At 41.1% G+C, this 22,280-nt stretch overlaps 1 protein-coding gene across 1 annotated transcript in view; it reads right to left on the reverse strand.

Moving 5' to 3' along the window:
* Positions 1 to 10,037: 10,037 nt before the first annotated feature.
* Positions 10,038 to 22,280, reverse strand: part of Fam184a (family with sequence similarity 184 member A) — a 100,675-nt gene continuing 88,432 nt past the window's right edge. The window contains exons 15-18 of the mRNA XM_048353992.1: positions 17,223 to 17,340; positions 14,811 to 14,915; positions 11,726 to 11,928; positions 10,038 to 10,371 (exon numbers count right to left, since the gene is read on the reverse strand). Coding sequence (XP_048209949.1) covers positions 10,290 to 10,371; positions 11,726 to 11,928; positions 14,811 to 14,915; positions 17,223 to 17,340 — 508 coding nt within the window. The 3' untranslated portion in view covers positions 10,038 to 10,289. The remainder of the gene's footprint in view (positions 10,372 to 11,725; positions 11,929 to 14,810; positions 14,916 to 17,222; positions 17,341 to 22,280) is intronic.

The raw sequence follows: 22,280 nt of genomic DNA on the forward strand, positions 1-22,280 counted from the left end.
CAGGGAAAGTCATAGTAGATTAGGATTCCATAATTTGATTCAGTTCTGTCCTTTCCAAAGAATATCATTTTGTATCACAGATAAAAAACAGAATTAGTGGCTTGTCAGATTGTAAGCTTGTCTTACCAGTCAAAAGCCGAGCTAAGCCATGTCTTATTAATGAGAGATGTCCATGGGGCTTCTCTTTTAATCCAAGTTCTGTCCTTGGATCAAGTGAGACCACTAGGGAGCTTTTCTAGTGTTGCTACACAATTTCTTGCATTTGAGTTATTCTTAAATGCTGTAATTTCCCCTTATCAAAAGTTACTTCAGAAGTCACCTTTGAGGAGGTCGTCTGCCCCAGTTTTTTGTTAGAAAAATAGTCAAGAATCCGAATCATGACTTCATCTAAATGTCTTAGTTAATAAAGTTCTGGGTAGGGGAATTCCTTATGGAATTTAAGGCTAGGAAATCTACTTTTCCCACTTCCAAAACTTATTGTCAGAAGGAGAGACTTTGAACATGATGCATTTTACTCACTAACTGACTTGTTGAGTTGTATAATTACCTAGAGATAATAAAAAAAATAGAATTAGTAACAACAACAACAAAATCCAAACTGTGATCCTCAGACCTCAGCCTTTTAAGTAGCTGGGACTACAGGCACTCAGCAAGAATATAATTTTTATTATATGTCTTCACTGTATTCATTGTAGTCACTTTTATTTTTTATTTTTTTGGCCAGTCCTGGGGCTTGGACTCAGGGCCTGAGCACTGTCCCTGGCTTCCTTTTGCTCAAGGCTAGCACTCTGCCACTTGAGCCACAGCGCCACTTCTGGCCGTTTTCTGTATATGTGGTGCTGGGGAATCGAACCCAGGGCCTCATGTATACGAGGCAGGCACTGTTGCCATTAGGCCATATCCCCAGCCTCCATTGTAGTCACTTTTTAATCCTTTGGGGATGGAGTTGTATATATGTATGATATACACATTTGAAGTAAACAAACTGATAATGAATTTAAAATTTAAAGGAATTTGTGTGCATGTAAAATCACCCATTTACAGAGAGGTATTAACGCATACATAGGGTGTCAGTTTCTTTCTTGAAGATACAGACCTATTTCTCTAGGTTTCTCCAGTAACCTAGGACTCAGGCATTGTACCTGAAGGAAAAGCCAAGAGATAATATGTGGTAATTGACTTGCACATGATTTGGAGAGACAGAAAACAAGTCTTTGCTCCTCTATCCTTTAGTGAAGCTGAGCTGGCCATGCTATTTAGTACTGCATGATGCCCTGCCTTTCTCAGCCTCTGAGCTCCTCTTCTCTGTCCATTTTCTTTTGTTCAAGGAGTTAGCACTTTCTACTATTCATTGTGTCTCTTTATTGTCTAGCTCCCCTTCCTCTCATCTGCGCTTCATAAAGATGCTATAGGCATACTTGGGGTTTTTTTTTTAGTGATGTATTTACTCCAACCACCTTAAATAATGCCCCACATTCAAGAGATGTTTGTTGAATGACCATTTGTAATAGGGCACACATGGAAAGATGTCTAACCCTTACACTGGTAAGGGCATGGGAGACTTCACAGTGGAAGCAACCAGAGCTTTCACCAGGTGGCAGTAGAATCCCACTTAATGAAGAAGTCCCAGAAAGCAGAAATGAGAAGTATAAATGCTTAACACTACAAGTGGAACCCTTCAGTTGAGTGTATGTGAAATTCCCTGTGTGTGAGGTCATCTTAAGTCATTGTTCACCACCTCTGGCAGACGTTTAGACACTGAGAACTAAACATATACCAAGGTACCAAATAGGAAAACATGCTTACAGAAAATTGTATGAAGAAAAAAAGCAAATGGAATGCAGGTGAAAAGATGACCTCTTAATTGATAAATATAGTCATCTCTAATATAAAGTGTTTATTCCAAAAACAATGCAATCACTGGGATGGGTCTCTGCTACTTATTTCATTAATGTGGTGTAATGTACATGAAATGTACCATTTTAACCATTTGTAAAGTGTACAATTCAGGAACATTAAGCTCATCTCATGTAACTTCACCACTATCATCTCCAGTATTAAAAGAAAAATTCTGCACAGAAACTCTGTACCTGTTAAATAATCATTCATTTGTGTTCTCTCCATAGCCTCTAGTAACTTTTACTATCTGCTTCCTGAATTTACCTCTTCTAGTCTAGGTAGTCTTGTATAACAGGAGTCATACAGTTTGACCTTTTGATAGGCTTATTTCACTTAGCAGATGCTTTTAAAGTTTGAGGGGTTTTATTTATTTTATTTTATTTTTTGCCAGTCCTGGGCCTTGGACTTAGGGCTTGAGCACTGCCCCTGGCTTCTTTTTGCTCAAGGCTAGCACTCTGCCAACTTGAGTCATAGCACTACTTCTGGCCCTTTCTATATATGTGGTGCTGAGGAACTGAACCTAGGGCTTCATCTATACAAGGCAAGCACTCTTTCCACTAGGCCATATTCCCAGCCCTTGAGGGTTTTTAAACACATCTCAGAATTGCATCCCTTTTTAAGGCTGGATAATTTGTGTGTGTGTGTGTGTATGTGTGTGTGTGTTAGTTTCAGGGCTTGAACTCAGGGCCTCATGTGCTTACTTGGTTAGCTTGTTCTCGATTGGCACTATACCATTTGAACCATGTTTCCAGTCTGACATTTTTCTGATGAATTCAAGATGGAGTTTCACAGACTTTTCTGCCTCAGTGAATTCTGAACCACGATCCCCTAGGTCTTGGCTGCCTGAATAGCTACAATTACATGAGTCATTGGTGCCCAGCAATTTTCTGATCAATTTTCTAGTGTGTGTATCCACATTTTGCTTACTCATTCTTCAATCAACAGACATTTAGGTTGTTTCTACCTTTTGGCTATTATGAAAAACACTGCTAAGCACATTGATATACAAGTATTTGTCCCAATTTTCCACTTCCAAGTTGACTTTTGTGTGTATATGTAGAATGGGATTGCTGGATCATGTGGTCATCTATGTTGCTCTTTGAAGAACTGATAAACTGTTTTCTACAATGGCTTCACCATTTCATTCACAATCTCAGTGGCTCCAATTTGTCATTCTTGCCAACACTTGTTACATCTTTTTTTTTTAATATTACAGTCATTCTATAATTTACATCTCCCTATTGACTACGCATCTTTTCATGAAGTTGTTGGCCATTTTAACATCTTCTTTGGAAAAATGTCTGAGTCATTTGCTTATTTTTAAACTGGCTTTTACTCTTCACTAAGTTATAGGAATTTTTGACTATTCTGTATGTTAAGCCCTTTGAGAAATATTTTCTGCCACTTTCTTTCGTCTTTTTTTTTTCCTGTTGATAGTGCCCCTTGGTGCACAAAAGTTTTAACTTTTTATGGAGTCCAAATTTATCTATTTCCTATTGCCTGTGTTTTGGTGTCGTGCCCAAGTCATAAAGGTTTTATCATACTTCTTTCTAAGAGCTTTTTATACTTGTTATATTTAAAGTTCTGATCCATTCTGAGTTAATTTTAATGTATAGTATAATCTAAGGGTCAACTCCATTCTTTTGCAAATGGTTTTCCAGAAACATTTATTGAAAAGATTGCTCAGCTTAAGGGTCGGTCTTCATACATTTGTTGAGACATCTATGTGGAAGTTTATTTCTAGGCTAGATTATTCCATGATTTCAAGCAGATTTGGATTCCTAATTAAATTATATCATATTATTACAATCATATAAACATAGCTAAACTCAGCAAATTTTACTCTCCATGTCATGATGAAAAGCATGGCAGAGCACATCAGTCACAAATCCATGGAATTAAGACCCTGCCTTCTTGCTCTTGATGCAGTGTAGAGGGTCACAAGTGCAGTTCTTCCCTAAGGGTCTCTGTCTTTGCTCTAGATTTAAAATTAGGGAATTTAGGAAAAGCTGCGTGTAAGGAATTTGATGTTTGAGATGACAAATAGATATGGGGTAACAGCAATTCTTAATTCTACATACAACAAGTAATAAAAGAGAAGTGACAGAATAAAATAAGAACAAAACATCAAAAGCTATGTGTAAAAATAAGCTTGACAATGTCTGTTGTGTATTTATGAGGTGTGTGTGCTGGTGGCTCAGGCCTGTGATTCCAATCTAGCCACCAGACATTCATCTTCAGTTAACTACCACAAAGCCAGAAGTGGAGGTGTGGCTAAAGGCATGAAACACTAGAGCACTAACCTTAAGCAAAAAAGATCTACAACAGTGGTCAGACCTTGAGACCTGCACACACACAACAAAAAAAAAACTCCCTTCAGGGGCTGGGAATATGGCCTACTGGCAAGAGTGCTTGCCTCACATACATGAAGCCCTGGGTTCAATTCCCCAGCACCACATATATAGAAAACGGCCAGAAGTGGCGCTGTGGCTCAAGTGGCAGAGTGCTAGCCTTGAGCAAAAAGAAGCCAGGGACAGTGCTCAGGCCAAAAAAAAAAAAAAAAAAAAAAAAAAAAAAAAAAAAAGCACACAAAAAAAACTCCCTTCAAAGGAAGTTAATCCTGATCACTTCTCCCAAGACATCTGGATTTCCCAGGCTGACCCCCTCCACTTCTTCCTGCACTTATGGTATCTTAATCCTGATTAAATCCAACTATCCCTTATAAACTTGCATCTGAGAAACTGTAGATTAAAATCTCTAATTTTGTGGACAGGTTTAAATATAAACATGTGATTTATCATAATCATTAACTGATAATCCTATTTACATTTCTCAACTATATTTATGTTTTCTAAGAACACTACTTTCTTACATCTAGCCATTTATAACCTTTCCCAAATGATTGTCAGTAGTAGGGCTTGAACTCTGCCTGGACACTTGCCTCTTTTGCTCAAGGCTAGCACACTACTGCTTTGGGCCACAGCTCCACTTCTGATTTTCTGGAGGTTAATTGGAGATACGAGTCTCCTAAATACTTTTCAGCTTCAAACCCTGATCCTCAGATCTCAGTCTCTTGAGTATCTAAGATTACATGTGAGAGCCACAGGCACTTTGCTCCACATGTAATTTTTGGTTTTTGGTTGTGGGGCTTGAACTCAGGGCCTGGGCACTGTCTCTAAGCTCTTCAGCTCAAGGCTAAGTGCTCTACCACTTTGAGCAGCAGTGTCACTCACAGTTTCCTAGTGGTTTGATTGGAGACAAGAGTCTCATGGACTTTCCTGCCTGGGCTGGCTTTGAACCTTGATCTTCAGATCCCAGCTTCCTGAGTAGCTAGGATTGCAGGTGTGAGCCACCAGCTCCTGGCCACATTTGATTTTTTTTTTTTTATAAGCAATCTTACATTTTCTTTTAGGAAGCTAGGACAGAAGGGGTGGTTTTATCACATGGCTGTGGAGTCTGAGTGACAGTAGCAAAGGTAGCTTCAGAGGAAGGAGTTTCCTCCGGCAGGCTACAGTTCAGTCAGGTGAGACATATTGTAGAGTTGAAGTAAACCCCATTTTTGAGGCAGTAGCCATTTTGTTGACTGTGAGTAACCCAGGCCACCAATTATCCCGGCTAGCAGAACAAGCTTATTAGGGCCAGCCAGTCAGGAAACTCCCTGCTTAACTCTAACTGCCCCGGAATGCCTCTAGCCCTGAGCCAATCAGATTTGTACCCGTATCCTAATCTTGCTTGATTAGGATCTTGCACATGATTGCTGGAACTTTGTGGTTTTTTGCCTTTATAAGCCCTGTGAAATTTCAGCTTGGGGCCTTCCTTCTAACCTCTGCTGTGTCGGAGTGTAGGATGAGGCCCGAGCTGCAGCCCGCCTGAATAAACCCTTGCTTTTGCATTTCGGAACGTCTGGATCTCCGTGGTCTTCCTGGTGGTCGTCTCGCGACTTGGGCATAACAATAAGAGCATTTTCTCAGAGACTACAAGAAATGGCCTCTTTGGCTTAAAAAAAAAATATCTCTTTAGATTTTAGGAACTGGGCTGGGGATATGGCCTAGTGGCAAAAGCGCTTGCCTCCTATACATGAAGCCCTTGGTTTGATTCCCCAGCACCACATATACAGAAAATGGCCAGAAGGGGCGCTGTGGCTCAAGTAGCAGAGTGCTAGCCTTGAGCAAAAAGAAGCCAGGGACAGTGCTCAGGCCCTGACTCCAAGGCCCAGGACTGGCAAAATAAATAAATTAAATAAATAAAAATAAATAAATAAAGTAGATTTTAGGTTTCTTTTCAAAATCAAAAACTATTCTTTCCATCAAATCAGGATTTTGCTATCCCTACCCTGAATCTTCCCTTGCTAAGATTTTCTTCCAGTGATTAAAGCCAAAGGACATTTCATTATTTTTTTTTTTTCTGGTAACGGATATCTAGCTTTTCCTGATAACTGGCATTGCCGGTTGGCTGCTCTCTCCTTGGAAATTTCTTCTTCCAGAACTGGTTTTTTTTTTTTTTTTAATCACTTTTTCTACTTCTCATTCACCACCTTCCGGCACCTTAAATGTGGGTGTCTCCCAACAGAATGAGGTTGTTCCATGCATAGCCCCGGTTTATCTGTTTCATACATGATGATTCCCAAATATTTCCAGCTCAGACTCTGAACTCCAGATTCCTATGTTTAGCTGCCATTATTCAGACAAATATTCTTCTAAATGTCTGAAGTAACACTTCACCCTTTGTTCATAATTCTTTTTCTTTTTGGCCCATATACTCTTTACCAGTTTCTATTGAAGGGGGGAATGAAGAGTTAAAGTACCCCATTTTCAGGCAGCCCCCGTTATGAGCAAACCAGGGCAAGCTTATTAGGGCCCAGCCGGTCAAGAACTCTAACCGCCTGGGAATGCTTAACTCTAACCGCCCCTAGAATGCCTCGAGCCCTGAGCCAATCAGATTTGTACCCGTGATCTTGCTTGCTTAAACACCTGATTGCTGTAACTTTGTCTTTTGCCTTTATAAGCTCTGTGTAATCGCAGCTCGAAGCTGCCTCCTAACCTCCGCTGTGTCGGTGAGAAGGACAAGGCCAGGGCCCCAGCCCCTCTTGAATAAAGTCTTGCCTTGCTATTGCATTTCGGAATGTCTGAGTCTCGGTGGTCTTCTTGGTGGTGGTTTCGCGACTTGGCATAACACTATTACTCTGGGTCTTCACTCTTGATTCCCTCATCTCCATTCCCATGAGCAATTCTTCAATGAGTTCTCATTTGCACCAACTCAGTATACCACATTTTTGTTTTTCAGTACTGAGCTTTGAATCCAGGTCCTCGTACTTGCTAGACAGTACTCTATAACTTGATTAATGCCCCCAGCCTTTTTGCTTCAGTTTATGTTTTTTTTGGATAGGATTTTTTTGGTGGCAATGTGTACATGTATTTTAAATATTTAGTTGTAGAAATATTCAAATATATACACACAAAAGTGAGACTCGGAGTCATTTCTGTCTCTCACCCATATACTATTTAATCAGATAGGATCTTGAACTTTTTGCCTAGGTAGGTGATCTCCTGTAATATGGAGGTCAGATCTGGCCAGCGCCATCATTGGCTGCTGAGAGGTGTCAGATTAACTCCATCTCAGATTAGTTAAAGAGAGCAGAAGCTGACTCCATCTTCACTAAGATCTTCCCCGCCCTATCCAGGGAAGTTCCCCTTTGCTCTGGTAAGATTGTGTATACTGCTTGACCACCTGGGTAGTGGAAAGTTCCAGGTTAAACCTGTGCCCTCCCATGAGTAGACATATCCGCCTGCATCGTGTGAGCCCCACCAAATCCATGTGCCAAGTCTTAACTAAGATGATAGATTGACTCAAACAGTTACTATGGGACAGACTGTAACTCCATTGGCCACCTGGGTGTGACCTGGCATGCTCTGTAAGTGTTGTAACCTCATTGGCCACCTGTGTGTGGCAGGCTTGGCCTTGTGGTATTTGCCTTTATAACCCAACCCTGAGTGTGGCCGAGGCATGTGGTCCCAGCTCCAGAGTCTGGGCCATGACCGTGGCCGGTCAGTATACTTTTTACTTCCCCAATAAATCCATCTTTTTGCTTGAGACTGTCTCTGAGTGGTGGACTCTTGGAGGGATGGGGGACTCCCTCCACCCATTACACTCCTAAGATCAGAATCCTCCTACTTCTGCTTCCTACAGAACTACAGCACACCACCATGCCCATCTTGGGGTCAAAAAAGTCTCACAACAGACAAAAATCAATCAACAGGTTTTGATCTTTGCCAGTTGTGTGATTGTATTGGAGAATATATGTTTCATCTAAGTTGTCACAGTGGTAAAAATGCAAAAATAGAAGTGTGTGCGTCAAGGTAGAAGCTCAAGAGATGACTGCTCTCAAGATGCCTTCACCTATCTAACATGTTCTTCCATGCTGGCTAACAGGACAGCATGTGGTTCCCTGGATTTAGCCATCCTACCTTCTCCACTCTTGCTTCAGCTTTGCCTGGAAATGTTTCTGCCCCTGGTCTGTTTCTCTGGGTAATTCCTTCTCATCATCCACTTTTATGTATGTTATGACCATTACTTCTAGGTCCAGCATTCCTGGACATTTGGTAGCGTGAACTACTTCCTTCTCTGCTCCTACTGCCTCCTCCATCAATCTCCTTGCAGCTCTCCTGATATGATATATGACAGGAGGCTGTGGGCAATCAGTAAACCTGCAGTTAGCTTCCGGAGGACAGAGGGCCATCCATCCTTGGTATGCCAGTGTGTGCCACAGCTACTGGCACAAGCACTAATAACTGGTACTGGGTTAATAAATTCTGGGTTAGGTGGCTAAGTAAGCACTAGGGCCAAGAATATGTGCTATGACTACAATTATTTTCTGAAGTGAACACTGCTTGTTTTCTTAGAAAATTTAATCTCTTTTTAAAAATGAAAGTAAACACTTTGTAGAAGTTTTTTTCAGAATACCAAAAAAGTTATAAACCATGCAAACTCATATGCAAAAGTTTGTTCCATTTTATGAAGCTAAGTGAGTTCATCCCTACAGTGCTCCTTAGCGCAGGGCTTGATGCACAGGGTTATTGTCATTCAGAGGCGACACACTGTACTGGCATTTATCTTATACACCAGATTCTTTGAAATGTGTACATTGCTAGCCAGATGTGGTGAGGCATGTCTGTGATCATAGCATTCAGGAGACTGGCACAGGAAGGTTGAGAGTTCAAGGCCAACTTGGGCTACACAGAGTCCCTAGCTTGGGGGCAAAAAGAAAAGAAAGAAAATTACATTAATGAACCAACTACATTTGGGGAACACCAAAGGAACACCTTGCTTTTAGGCCCCAGAATAAAACACTCAGCTAAACCAGACTAAAGCTTAAAGAAATCAAAGGTTGGACAACATAACATTGGGGAGTTGAGCAAAGGTTCTGAATCAGTACTAGACAGATCACTTAGATCTGTTCTAAAACAAGTGGAAAAGCCTAAAATTAATCGTGAGTTCAAACTGTATTAAAAATTCTAGATCTCACCCATCAGATAAAGAAAATAAAAAACTATGTGAGTGGACAATATTTTAAACACCTAAAGGCCCACAATATACATAGTGCTTTTAATCTACTTTTGTAAATGTAGAAAATTTTTCTTAAAATTATATATAAAATTATAATAGAAGATGTCAATAGATTATAACTTATGTATCTGTATTTTGTTACGATATTGAAGTCAAATGATTGGATATCATTTTGTAGACAAGTTTTACCTGGCATAGTGGTACACACCTGTAATCCCAGCTACTTGGGAAGTGGAGATTGGGCAGGCTATGGTTCAAAGTCAATTTGGACCAAAAAGGTTAGCGAAAACCCATCTCAACCATAAAGTAAGACCTAGCAGTGTGCTTCTGTAAGTCTAGCCATGTAGGAAGTGTAGGTAGGTGAAGTGCAAAAATGAGAGCCCCTAATGGAAAGATAATAAAGGGGTAAAGATAAACAAGGGGTGGGGGCATACTTCAAGTGGTGGATCTGGCAAATGCAAGGCTCTCAGTGACAATCCAACACCACAAATACACACACAGCACTTAAAAATTAGAGCAATTGTAACAGAAGAAAAAAATCGTTTCTTCTAACAAAATTTATTATGCAGTAATTAAAAAGGTTAAAGACTTTCAAATAAAAATAATTGTTATAATTACACACATCATAGAGTACCTTATAGAGTGATTCCTATATATATATGTGTATATATATATATATATATATAATCTCAGGAAATACACTGCATTTTCAAGTTGGAGAGACGAACACCTTCACAGTCACAGTGTTCCCACAGGAAGCCTGGCCGCGGAATGGACTGTGTACAATCATGCTCCGAGTCAGTCCACACAGCCTCAGCACTGCCCTTTCAGAAGGTGAAGTACCGGGCGAACCACTCCTGGCGCTGGGGGTCCGGAGAAGCTGCGGGGGACGCTTCGCTCTGAGGGGGGCTGAATTCATAAAGAGAGACGTGTGACCCGGAGGGAAGTGGTTTTGCAAAGAAAGAGGGTGATGCACAGTACACCAGTGTAAGTTACCACAAGTGGCTCCCTGGGGCTGAGCTGCCGCGTGCCGTGCCGACAGCAGAGGGCGCCAGCGCGCACAAGTCGGCTAAGGAGCTTAGCCTCCCAACACGCCCCAGAGCAAGAAGCAAGCAGCCAAGAAAAAGAAAGTCCTGTTCCTTTCTTCCAACACTTCCACCCTTGTAACTAAAATTTCAGAATTGGACACAAGCTTTTGATCCTCACATATACGTCCTTAGACGTAACGAACCCAAGGTATAGCAGTGTTTTGTTTTGTTTTTCACTATTTACATAATTAAACATTAATTTCCTAATTCCATAATCAGATAGTCCATGAAAAGAAGTACCTTAAAACTCCAACTTTGCTTCTATTTTCCAACTTGTGTAACTTACACTTAGCTCTTAACTAAAGATTCTTTGGGCTACTTAAGGAAACAAAAGAATCCCTACCGTGTCTGGGGACAATTACAAGGCACGCAACAATGTAATGGAAATTCCAGTAGCCGTTTCTGGAGCTCATGCACATGCACCTTACTGATACCTGAACAGAACCCATGCACGGGGCAAGGGGAAATAAGCAACACAAAAGTTTTAGCAGGAGACAGTCTATTTGACTATTTTTTATTCTTGCTATTTTTGACTGTTTACCTATTAACTGTGTCATAAATTACTTAGAAGAACAAAACTAAACTCTACAGGTATGACTTGTGTGAGTGGCATTGTGAGACTTAGTAAAAAATAAACTTCAAAGCAGCAAAAAAGTCAGTACATAAATCAACAGTACTTTGACTGTAGTGATCTGTTGACTAAATCATTGAATTTCATTCCAAATTTACTTAATATATTTAGTCAACTCCAAGGTAGCTTAAAACTGAAATATAAATTTTAAAATTTATTCTTTTCTAAATTTTTTTTGCTTACATATGCCATTAAGATTTGAGAACTTGTAAAATAAAAAGAAATTAAAATCGGCTTATATAATAGGACTGGTAAGCAAAACCAAAAAGATCATATAGAGACAGAAATAAAAACTATTTAGCAAATAAAAATTAAAGTTCTGCAATAACAAAAACTTGGCAACAATGCTAAAGAGGAAGCAGGTCTTCCTGTACTTACAAGAAACTCACAGATAAGAAATTAGGAGGGGAAAAATCTCCAAACAGGGCGTTCTCTAAAGAGATGGCATGATATTATGCAAATAGTTCACGGGACTATTTCTCAGTAGTGTGAGTAGTATTCTCAAGTTATAAAAAGCACAAGCCATTGGTGAGCCAGGGCTCACCTCAAAAATGTCTTGGGCTCTTTGGGTGGCACTGGCTGAGGAAGAGGCTTGTTGCTGTTGAACTCAATGTCGTGGACTGGAGAATTAGGGATGGGATCCAAACGGTTAGGATGTCCATTGCCCACAATGCTGGATTCCAGAGCACTTAGATTGGGAACACTCACAAACCTGTTTGTTGGTGCTTTATCGTTCTTCTTCTTTTGCTGCATTAAAAATAATACATGTGAGGATTGTCCCTGCATAAGGACAAACAAGAGAGTAGGAATAATAGAAGATGTAAATTTTGCACCAAAAAATGTTGGGTGCTTTGCGTTAAATCATGATGGTAAAATGAGCCAGTGTTACCCAAAGTGTGGTCTGGGGATCCTTGAACGTGTGTATTTGCATGGAATCCTCACAGATGGACATGCTACCCGGAGAAAAACAGCCAACCAAGAGGAAACGTTCTGTCAGCCACCAACCAGGAAGCTGGGAGGGGGACAAGGTGTGGGCTGGCACTAAAGGGTAAAGAGAATACTGGGAGGAAATGGGACAAGAGGACAGGAAGAGGCAGTCCTGTAGATGCCACAGGGTTAAATAGAAAGGGGTCAAGCTAAACATCAATTTAAAACAGAGGTCTGTGAACTTTAACGATCTGTCAAAGGGAGGCAGTTCTTGCCTAGGGGAAAAAAAAAGGAATGAATGAGAAAATGTTGGCAATGTAGTTTGAAACAATCTCACATTTCTATTTAAGACCTAAAGCTGATTTAAATTTGCTGTGATATCTTTCTGAAGACCAAAAAATATGTATGAATAAGTCTAAATGTACCAATAAAGTGGCTGAATAATTAATTGGCTCATAATTTAAGAAATCAACATTATAAAATAAAATTCAATATTTTTTTAAAAATTTAATCAACTTTACGGAAGAACAGAGATTTAAAAAGGAATAAAATTAGTTGCATACTGTTAAACCCTATCACCTTGTAAGCCACTAGCTTCAGTCTCAAAGCACTTATTTATACTTCTAGAATCAAGAGGTGTATAAACAAAAATATTTACAATTTTATCACATTTTGATAATTAGACATGTACTATAAACTTAGGATTTTCTTCTGGTAAAATTAAATCTGAAGTTTTCACAAATATGTATACACATAGAAGTTTTCATTCATTGACAAGGCAGTGATCTCAACTCTAGATATTTTCTTCTGGGTCATGCTCTGTGATTCACAGACTGACAAGGAACCTATTTCAGTATTACCACAAAAAGACGAGAATAGTGATACCTTTTTCAGAACTAGCTGTGAAAACTGAAGTCATTGTTAGGAGTCAAAAGTATTTGGGAAGTTCTTACAAAGCTGTATTTTTAAATTCTTCTTATTTTGTCATCAGAGGGCATAAAAATAGCTACTTATTTGTTTTAAGAAATCAAAAGTATCACTAGTAAAGTTTCAGCATCATGAATTTATAACAAAACAATTCCAACAAAATAAACGGAAAAAAATGGTCATTTATCTCATTTACACCAGTCTAATAATCTTGTTCTGTAACTAAAAGCTTATTTCATACTAAATTATCAACTGAAAACAAAATGAATTATATTCATTAACTAATCAATTATTTATTAAGTACTTTCTATGTGCCAGGTAGTTCTAAAGATAAAGCCACACACCTCTCTAGTCATTCTCATTTACAAAATATTCTATTTAATGAAACATTCAAAGTTTGGAGCACTTATGAAGGATCGAAGGATAATTCCTTCCTTTAGTGTTCTTAACAGAGAAGTTTTGAAAGCAAAATGTCTGGGTAAGCACCTAGTAGAAATTAACATGATGTGAAACTTAATATCTGAATTAAAAAATGGTTTGAACATTAGTACTTTTTTTTTTTTTTTGGACCAGTCCTGGGCCTTGGACTCAAGGGCCTGAGCACTGTCCCTGGCTTCTTTTTGCTCAAGGCTAGCTCTCTCTGCCACTTGAGCCACAGCACCACTTCTGGCTGTTTTCTATATATGTGGTGCTTGGGAATCCAACCCAGGGCTTCATGTATACGAGGCAAGCACTCTTGCCACAAGGCTATATTCCCAGCCCAACATTAATACTTTTATTTTTACTGATTTCTCCCTAAAAATTCACAATCTCAATGAGATCAGTATATACTGGCTTTGTTATTTATTCATTACTTGCCATATGCACAGAATAGTTTGTGGTGACTTATAGAAAATGTGATAACAAGGCACTGTGGCTCACACCTGTAATCCCAGCTACTCAGGAGGCTGAGATCTGAGTATTGCAGTTCAAAGCCAGCCCAGGGAGGAAAGTCCATACATTCTTATCTCCAATTAACAACTAGGAAACAGGAAGTGGTGCTGTGGCTTAATGTGGTAGAGCACTATCCTTGAGTGAAACCTCAGACACAGCCCAGGCCCTGAGTTCAAGTCCCATGACAGAAGAAAAAAATAAAATGTGATAAAATTTTACAGGTAAATATTTATCGAATATACCTACTCTTCCTACATCACTATGATTGGAGCCATGGAGAAAAAGAGGTATAAGATACAATATTCTGTCTCAAGGCTCTTCTATTGGTTCTTAGAGGGCAGCAGATTATCAGAGTAGGCCATACTTATTTACTTCTACTTTCCAAGAGCAGTCATAAGGCTGAGAGACTTAAGCCTTTTTTTTTCTGAAATGGCTAGTCAACAAAACTAACCTTCACCTGAGTTCCATTAAGATGGCAGGCCTTAAGCCAGGAGTAACTGTTGGGTATCTGAGCTGGAGTATTTTCCAGACCCCACAAGGGACTGTGATGATCAGTAAGGAAATGACAATGAATTAACTAGAGTTACTGGTTTTCTTTAGAAATATAAAAACCCAAAAGGCAGACTCAATATTTTAAAATATTAATAAAAGTTTTACGAAATATAAATTAACAGGAAAAAGCAGCTCATTTTGAAAAGGAACAACTTATCAATTTTAGTGCTAGATTATTAAATTTAAGTAAATACTTTTTAGAGACTTATCCTACACTGCTCCAAATAATTCACCAAATTTTTAAACAAGTTTTTAGTATACTACTATTTTGCAATGTTCACAGCACATACCTTAGCCAAGGGATTAATAACACCAACAGTAGGACTTGAGTTAAATACTTTGTTGAAGTTAGTTTCTCGATTGACTAATTCCAGCTGATAAAATTTATTATCCTCCTATGCAAAAGAATTGTAAACATCTTTTCAACATTTTTCTATTGAATATTTACAAACTTAACTGCATAAATACCATTTCATTCAGTTTAATAGAAAACTTGATAGTTTATATACTTAGTTCAAAAATTACTAGACATGATTGTCAGTGCCTTGAAGGTTGCTGGTAGCTAAAATTTCAACACCTTTAGAACCCTATGCTCTGGGACTCTACCCTGCCTTTTAACACTTTTCTTTTAAGACTGGCCCTGCCTCTGCTTGACAGAGATGATGAAGGATCTTGAGCAGGTGTAACTTGTCTTCAAGTTTGATTAGTTTCTATGCATGAAGATGATGACACTACTATGCTTAATCATGGTTTTCCAGTTCATGGAGTTTGATTTGATTTTGTTTGACTTTTTCCGTTGAGCTATGAATGCATCAGAAAAACAGCAACAGAAAGGTCAACTGCCGTGCAGAGATGAAACCTTTGCTTGTGGGTTCATGAAAATCAAGTGACACTAAGTGAACCCTGGAAGGTGGGAAGGCCATAGCAGGTAGGGCAGTGTGGGTAGAGGCAAGGGTGTGCTTTAGTAGAACCAAGGAGAACTAGATTCCTCATCTCCTCTTAGATAACAACTAATCTTAGCATTAATCTTGGCACAGGTGCCTCATGGACCAGAAAGGAGGTTACAGTATTAAGAGTATAAAATAACCCTCAGCTACATTCCTTGCCCTGAATAGATGTGTTGCTTTTGCAAAGTTAAGTAATTCTTTGAAGTCTGATACCTACATGTTGTGAAGATAAAACACAATTATGTATGTAAATACCCCAGTAAGAACTAGAAAATAAATTGCTATTTATGGACCATAGATAAAATACATATAGTTACACCAATAATTTACTTGGTTATATTTTGGCTAGTACTGGAGCTTGAACTCAGGGGCCCCATGCTTTTGCTCTGCTTTCTTGATATAGCTGTTACTTTACACCACTTGAGCCACATCTCTTCCAGTTTGTCATTTTGCTCATTAAATGGGCATAGACTCTTTTCTATGTCATCTGGCTTTGACCTGATTCAAGCCTTAGCCTCCTGAATAGCTCAGATTACCAGTATGAGCCACAGGCATCTGGCTATTTTATGCATGAAATAGAGTAGAATTTTCCATGAGTCTATTGCCATCACTTTCCCTATCTATGAGGCCTTTGCTCATGTGGACAAAACTTCAAGAACTTGGCTGGTGGAGGACAAAGCAGAGCCTGCTGTGGGGTCTACCTCTGGACACTCTCTTGTTTTCAGTAAAAACATCCAAAACGAAACATCGAAACATGGAAAATGAGTGGATGTTCCTAAATTCTAAGAGAAATGTTTCTTTAGAGGACTTTAGAAATAAATGTTAACGCTTATACTGTCTGCATGCTAATATCCAGAGTTTTCAGCTAGGACTCAATGAGTGAGTGTTGTATTTCTAGATTTACTATGAAAACTTTCATTTATTAGTGGTAGTACAAAACAGTATTTCAATTCACCAGGACACAGTATTTTAGGGATAGAAATATTATATGAATTTTTAAAATTGCATACATTTTTTAGGGAATACTTGCTTTAATGAAGGCAGTGTGTTTATTCTTAAATCTTAAATCTTAATATCTCAGTACCACTGACCCTCAAGAGACAGTATGAAGCTTCTCAGGCTAGACCACAGAACTTTTCTCTTTGATGTCTCTTTGAAATCAGTGTTTAGCACATTTTGAGAAATTCATATGAACAGTATGGATCCATATACATATCTCAATATTTATCTGAACTGCTGGGGATCAATGACAATATTCAACATTCAATTTATCAAAAAGAGCACATCTGGGCTGGGAATGTGGCTTAGTGGTAGAGTGCTTGCTTAGCATGCATGAAGCCCTGGGTTTGGTTCCTCAATACCACATAAACAGAAAAAAGCTGAAAGTGGCACTGTGGCCCAAGTGGTAGAGTGCTAGCCTTGAGCAAAAAGTAAAATAAAATAAAGAAGTCAGGTACAGTGCTCAGGCCCTGAGTTCAAGCCCCAACACTGGCAAAAAAAAAAAAAGTACATCTTTTTAAAAAATATTGATGAGAAAAAGGTACAACTCTCTTACCCTGATGCCAAATATAAAGTTACTTTAATATTATTTTGTATTCTCATGAATAAATATTTCAATAAACTTCTGATCAAAACACATTCTATCCTTTCCATTTTTTGCATTTCTTTAAAATATTTTCCATGTTTTCCCCATCGACAATCTATAAATTGATTAACTAACATAATTATAATTATACCCAAACCAAAATGTCTTACAGTTAGTTTCTTGATGACCTGGTCTCTTTCTGTAAGCATGGCCTTCAACTCTGTAATCAGCTGCACATCTTCCGGCTTTGATTCTCTCATCAGATACTTTTCTTCCATTTCTTCTAGCCTAAATACATGAAAACTTTCATCTCATTGAAATGACCCAAATAATATTCTTTTAAAACACATAATGAGTCTGGTTAAACTCACACATACAAATTTAAAACAAGCCATTTAAATCATAATACCACTACTGCCTGAGGACTACAGAGTTATACAAAAGGCTTTGCAGGGGGTACAAGATACTAAGTGATTTGAAGGTTGCTTCTGGAAGAATTCACCCATTTTAAGCACCATTCAAGAGCATTTGGAGGTAAGGTCAGGTGTGCTCTGTAAAAGAAATATATTGAATGCTATGAACCTCACAAACAACCAAAGGTTGATGCTAGAAATGTAGCTTCCTATCAGAAGTGGTTACAATAAATACAATATTATGTGAGTACACAAGGCTTCGTAATATGTATAAAGGAGAGGGGAACAAAAGGCACACATATGACATCACTCTTTCTTGCTTAGTGGGAAGTACAGCTTTAAAATTCCATCTTATCAGCCAATAAATACATACAAAGTGAAAAACGTTCATCAGCTAAGAGAAAGATCAGGCTTCTTCATAAGCCTACCGTTCCCTGGATGACAAGAGATGGCAACAGGACCAAATGCTGCTTTGCACTAAAACAGAGGAGACAGCGTGATCCTGCACAGTCTAGGAGCTCAGGACAGTACATGGTATGCAAGGGGGCTGGGAATGGTACTTAACGGTAGAGTGCTTGCCTAGCATGAAGGAAGCCCTGAGTTAGATTCCTCAGCACCACAGAAACAAAAGAAGCCAGAAGTGCACTGTGGCTCAAGTGGTAGAGTGTTAGCCTTGAGTAAAAAAGAAGCCTGGGACAGTGCTCAGGCCCTGAGTTCAAGCCCCCGACTGGCAAAAAACAAAACAAAACAAAGATAATTCAAGACAAGAGTGTTGGTTTAGTTTTTGTTTGTTTGTTTGGGGGGGGGAGGGCATTTTCAGACTTAGAAGTTGTAAATAATTGAAACACTTAAAATTTGTATTGGGTTTAGAATGTAAAGGTTAGAAGTTAAGCTTTTAAAGTTGTGGTTAACATAGATTCACAGAAAAAGGTACTCACTTGACAAATACAGAGTAACTTCCAGATGAACAATCATTTAGAAATCAGTGTTATCTCAGTTCCCCTCCCCTACCACTCCCACTCCCACCCCCCCTTTGCCAAACCCAGAGGAGTCCTCAGATGGCAGTTTCACTGCTAATGCTGCAGCTAACTCCATCCCAGTGAAAGGCAGACCTATCAGGTGCCACCTGGCCATTTGACTACAGTTCTAATGTGGCATGTGGGGGAGGGTTGAGGACCAAAAGAAGTGTGGCCTTAGGAAGTGATCCTCTGCAGGCTCAACTGGGACAGACAGCTTCACTGCCAGGTTAGTCACAGAAGAAAAGTTTCACTACCGTTATTTCTCCTTTCGTGTAGAATTTCAGATTGAGTAAAAAAAAAATGGATTCTCTGACTCCACATTAAGGTTATTGCACATTTTATTACAATATGGAGTGTTGGGGTCCATCTTCCCCCCTAGATGGAAGGGGCCTGAGGCACCTCCCCCAGCTGGGGAATGCGGCCTTTCCATCCTCTATACATTGGAATCTGGAGAAACCGGTCGGGCAAAGAGACCCCCGACTTAGCTGGCAGCCAGCCTGGCGCCTACCAGCCCCGCCCTGGTTTGGCGCGCTCAGAGTGACGTAGCCCCTTGGAGGTCAAGTGACCAGCCCCTTGGAGGTCAAGTGACAGCCTTCTGGCCTATGGGAATCCTGGCCAACCCCCTTCCCCTGATCATCTACCCTTGCCCCTCTCTCAATAAAGTTAGTTCGCTCTCAGAAGCTGACCCGTGGTCTATGTCCGTAGCTCCCAGAGTAGGATAGCGGTCACATTGCCACGCGGGTCGCGCGCAGCCAGGACGGAGACGCCCCTACGTCTCACCCCGACAGACCTGCAGGCCGAGGGTTGGGGGAGAAGACGATACGAGGGTAATAAGAGAGAAAGGAATAAGCATTTGAGCCGGAGCAGAGAAAGCAGTCCCCACAATGGAGGGCTTCTTCTTACTTATTTTATGGGCAAGGGTTTAAGAAGGCTGATAGTCATCTGAGAAAGATGGCGCCAACACAGTAGGGAGGCACCCCGACTTGCTCCAACTGAATAGCGAGCTGGGAACTCCAACACCCAACACCCCATCAAGAACCCAGCAAAACCAGCAGCCAGAAGCAGTGGAGATACACAGGAAAACACAAAGGAGTAAAAAAGAAGAGCCGAAAACCTACACGAAGCAGGAGAATCTCCAGGGCACCCTCCCCCCACCAGCCGACCCTGGCCCGAACAGTGCCAGGCTAGGAAAGGGGAACCCGGAGATCGGCAGACAGGCTGCTGGGAGCGCAGAATCCAGACAGCGGGAGACCCCACAGTCACTAGGGAGGGTGCGGACCAAGACATACGACGGTGTTGACGAGAAGTTCGGGTCCACACCAGTTTGGATGGACGGCGGCTGGGGAACCCAGCGCGGCAGAACGGGGGAACTAGGAACGCCACTACGACACTTCGCCACCCCCTGAAGGACCAACGGCTGTGCGGGACACATACACAATCCAGGATCAGTGAGTCCACCATTACCCCCTCACCCAACGGGAGACTAGCTATCAGGGACCCAAGCCCTACAAGGAAGCTAGATCTCCCGCTCTCCCCCTCCCCACCCCGAGGGAACAAAGAATCCTCAAATCAGGCAGGAAGCTCCCATCAGGCACTGGGAAGTCAGTTTAGCAGGGGAAGGGCGGAGCAGCCCCAAGGCCACATGGGACCCTGAACTGGACGAATCGGCCCTGCCCCCTTCCCAACAGGGGCCAGGGGACGGCTGGCAGTGCAAGCCCAACCCGAGGCGCCTGGACCTCGCGGACTCTTACAATTAAAATCACAGGCGCTGGTGGGCAATACCAGCACAGCAGGGACACCTGGGCCTGATCACGACCCCCTCCCCCCACCCCGCAGCGGAGGCGCAGTCTGAGGGCAATAACCCGTGCCTGGACAGTCGATCCCACTGGGCCCCACACATACTGCCCCCACAACGGACTCGCAGGAGGGCGCAAACACAACCCAACAACCCGGGGCTCGCTCTGGGAGGCGTACCCCGCTAAAGTGGACGGGGCCACAGCGGCAGCGCCTGTTGTAGCGGGCACACAGCGCACAGGTAGGCGGGGCCCCTGGCGACAGCGCCCGCTCTGGTAGGCGTACCCTGCACAGGTGGGCGGGGCCACAGCGGCAGCAGCTGCTCTGGTAGATGCACCTACACAGGAGGGAGGGCAGAGCTATAAACCAAACCTGAGAAGCCATCCACAGTTCTCCAGATGCGCAAAAAAACATAACACAGTTCATCAAAGAGCAAGCCAACTCACCAGCTCCAAAAAGCAGCATGACTGAAGAGGAGATGGAGAATAAAAAAGCAAATGAGGCCATGTTAACAGGAATGATGGAAAGCGTCAGAAATGAAATCAGAAAACAATTCCAGGAGTTTAGAGCGGAAATCTGGAAGGACACCCAGGAAGCCAAGAAAGAAATGGAAGCAAAAATGGATACAATGCAAGCCTCCTTTAAAGAAATGGAAGCAAAAATGGATACAATGCAAGCCTCCTTTAAAGAAAATCTTAACATCCCGAGAATTGAAATGCATGAAAAAATAAGATTTAAAATACAACTCTTTAAAGGAAGAAATTTCCACGATCAGAGCTGATCTGACAACCATAAATAGCTCTCTGGCATCCATAAACTCCGCAACTGAAACCACAACACAAAGAGTTGACCATATGGAATCCAGAATCTCTCACCTGGATGATGAAGCAGCTGACAACAACCAGACCACACTCCAAGAAATGGTGAAGCTTCAGGGCAGACTAATCCAGGAACTAATGGACAAAGACAAGAGATATAATCTGCGCATAATTGGAATAAAGAAGAAGGAGCCGAATACCAGAGCAGAGGGCTTAAACATGTTCTCAGTAAAGTTATTGCAGAAAACTTTCCCAATCTCACAGGGGAGCCCAACCAGGTAACCGAAGCCTATAGGACACCTGGCAGGCCAGACCCCAGAAAAGCCACCCCAAGGCACATAATATTCAAGACTTCAGACCTCAAGATTAAAGAGCAAATCCTGAATTCAGCCAAAGCAAAGAAAGAAATTTTCTACAATGGGAAGAGGATTCGAACAACAGCTGACCTATCCACACAAACTTACCAAGCACGAAGTGAGTGGAAGAACACCATCCAAGGACTTCAGGCTAAAAATATGCAACCCTGGATCAAATATCCAGCAAAATTGGAGTTCACATTCGAAGGGAAAACCAGATCTTTCCACACCAAAGAGGAGCTAAAAGAGTATGTGAATAAAAACCAGCCCTACAGCGAATTCTAAGAGGGGAGCCCCACCCAACAGAGATCGTACAACACACACAGACAGAAACAGAAAGAAACTACAATAGCCAAAGTCCAAGAGAAAGAACAGCTCACTAAAGACAAGAAGAAAAAAAAGAGGAAAAAACAGCCCAACAAGAAAGTGGAAGGAGGCTGGGGATATAGCCTAGTGGCAAGAGTGCCTGCCTCGGATACATGAGGCCCTAGGTTCGATTCCCCAGCACCACATATGCAGAAAACGGCCAGAAGCGGCGCTGTGGCTCAAGTGGCAGAGTGCTAGCCTTGAGCGGGAAGAAGCCGCCAGGGACAGTGCTCAGGCCCGGAGTCCAAGGCCCAGGACTGGCCAAAAAAAAAAAAAAAGAAAGTGGAAGGAGAAAAAACACCCTTATCCTTGATCTCTTTAAATAAAAATGGTTTAAACTCTCCAATAAAGAGGAGCAGACTGGCAGGATGGATCCGCAAACAAAAAGTTGACATCTGCTGCCTACAAGAGACCCACCTTACAGCAAGAGACAAAAACAGGCTCCGAATGAAAGGATGGAGC

Source organism: Perognathus longimembris, chromosome 9, assembly GCF_023159225.1.
Source record: "Perognathus longimembris pacificus isolate PPM17 chromosome 9, ASM2315922v1, whole genome shotgun sequence".
In the NCBI taxonomy this organism is placed as follows: Eukaryota; Metazoa; Chordata; class Mammalia; order Rodentia; family Heteromyidae; genus Perognathus; species Perognathus longimembris.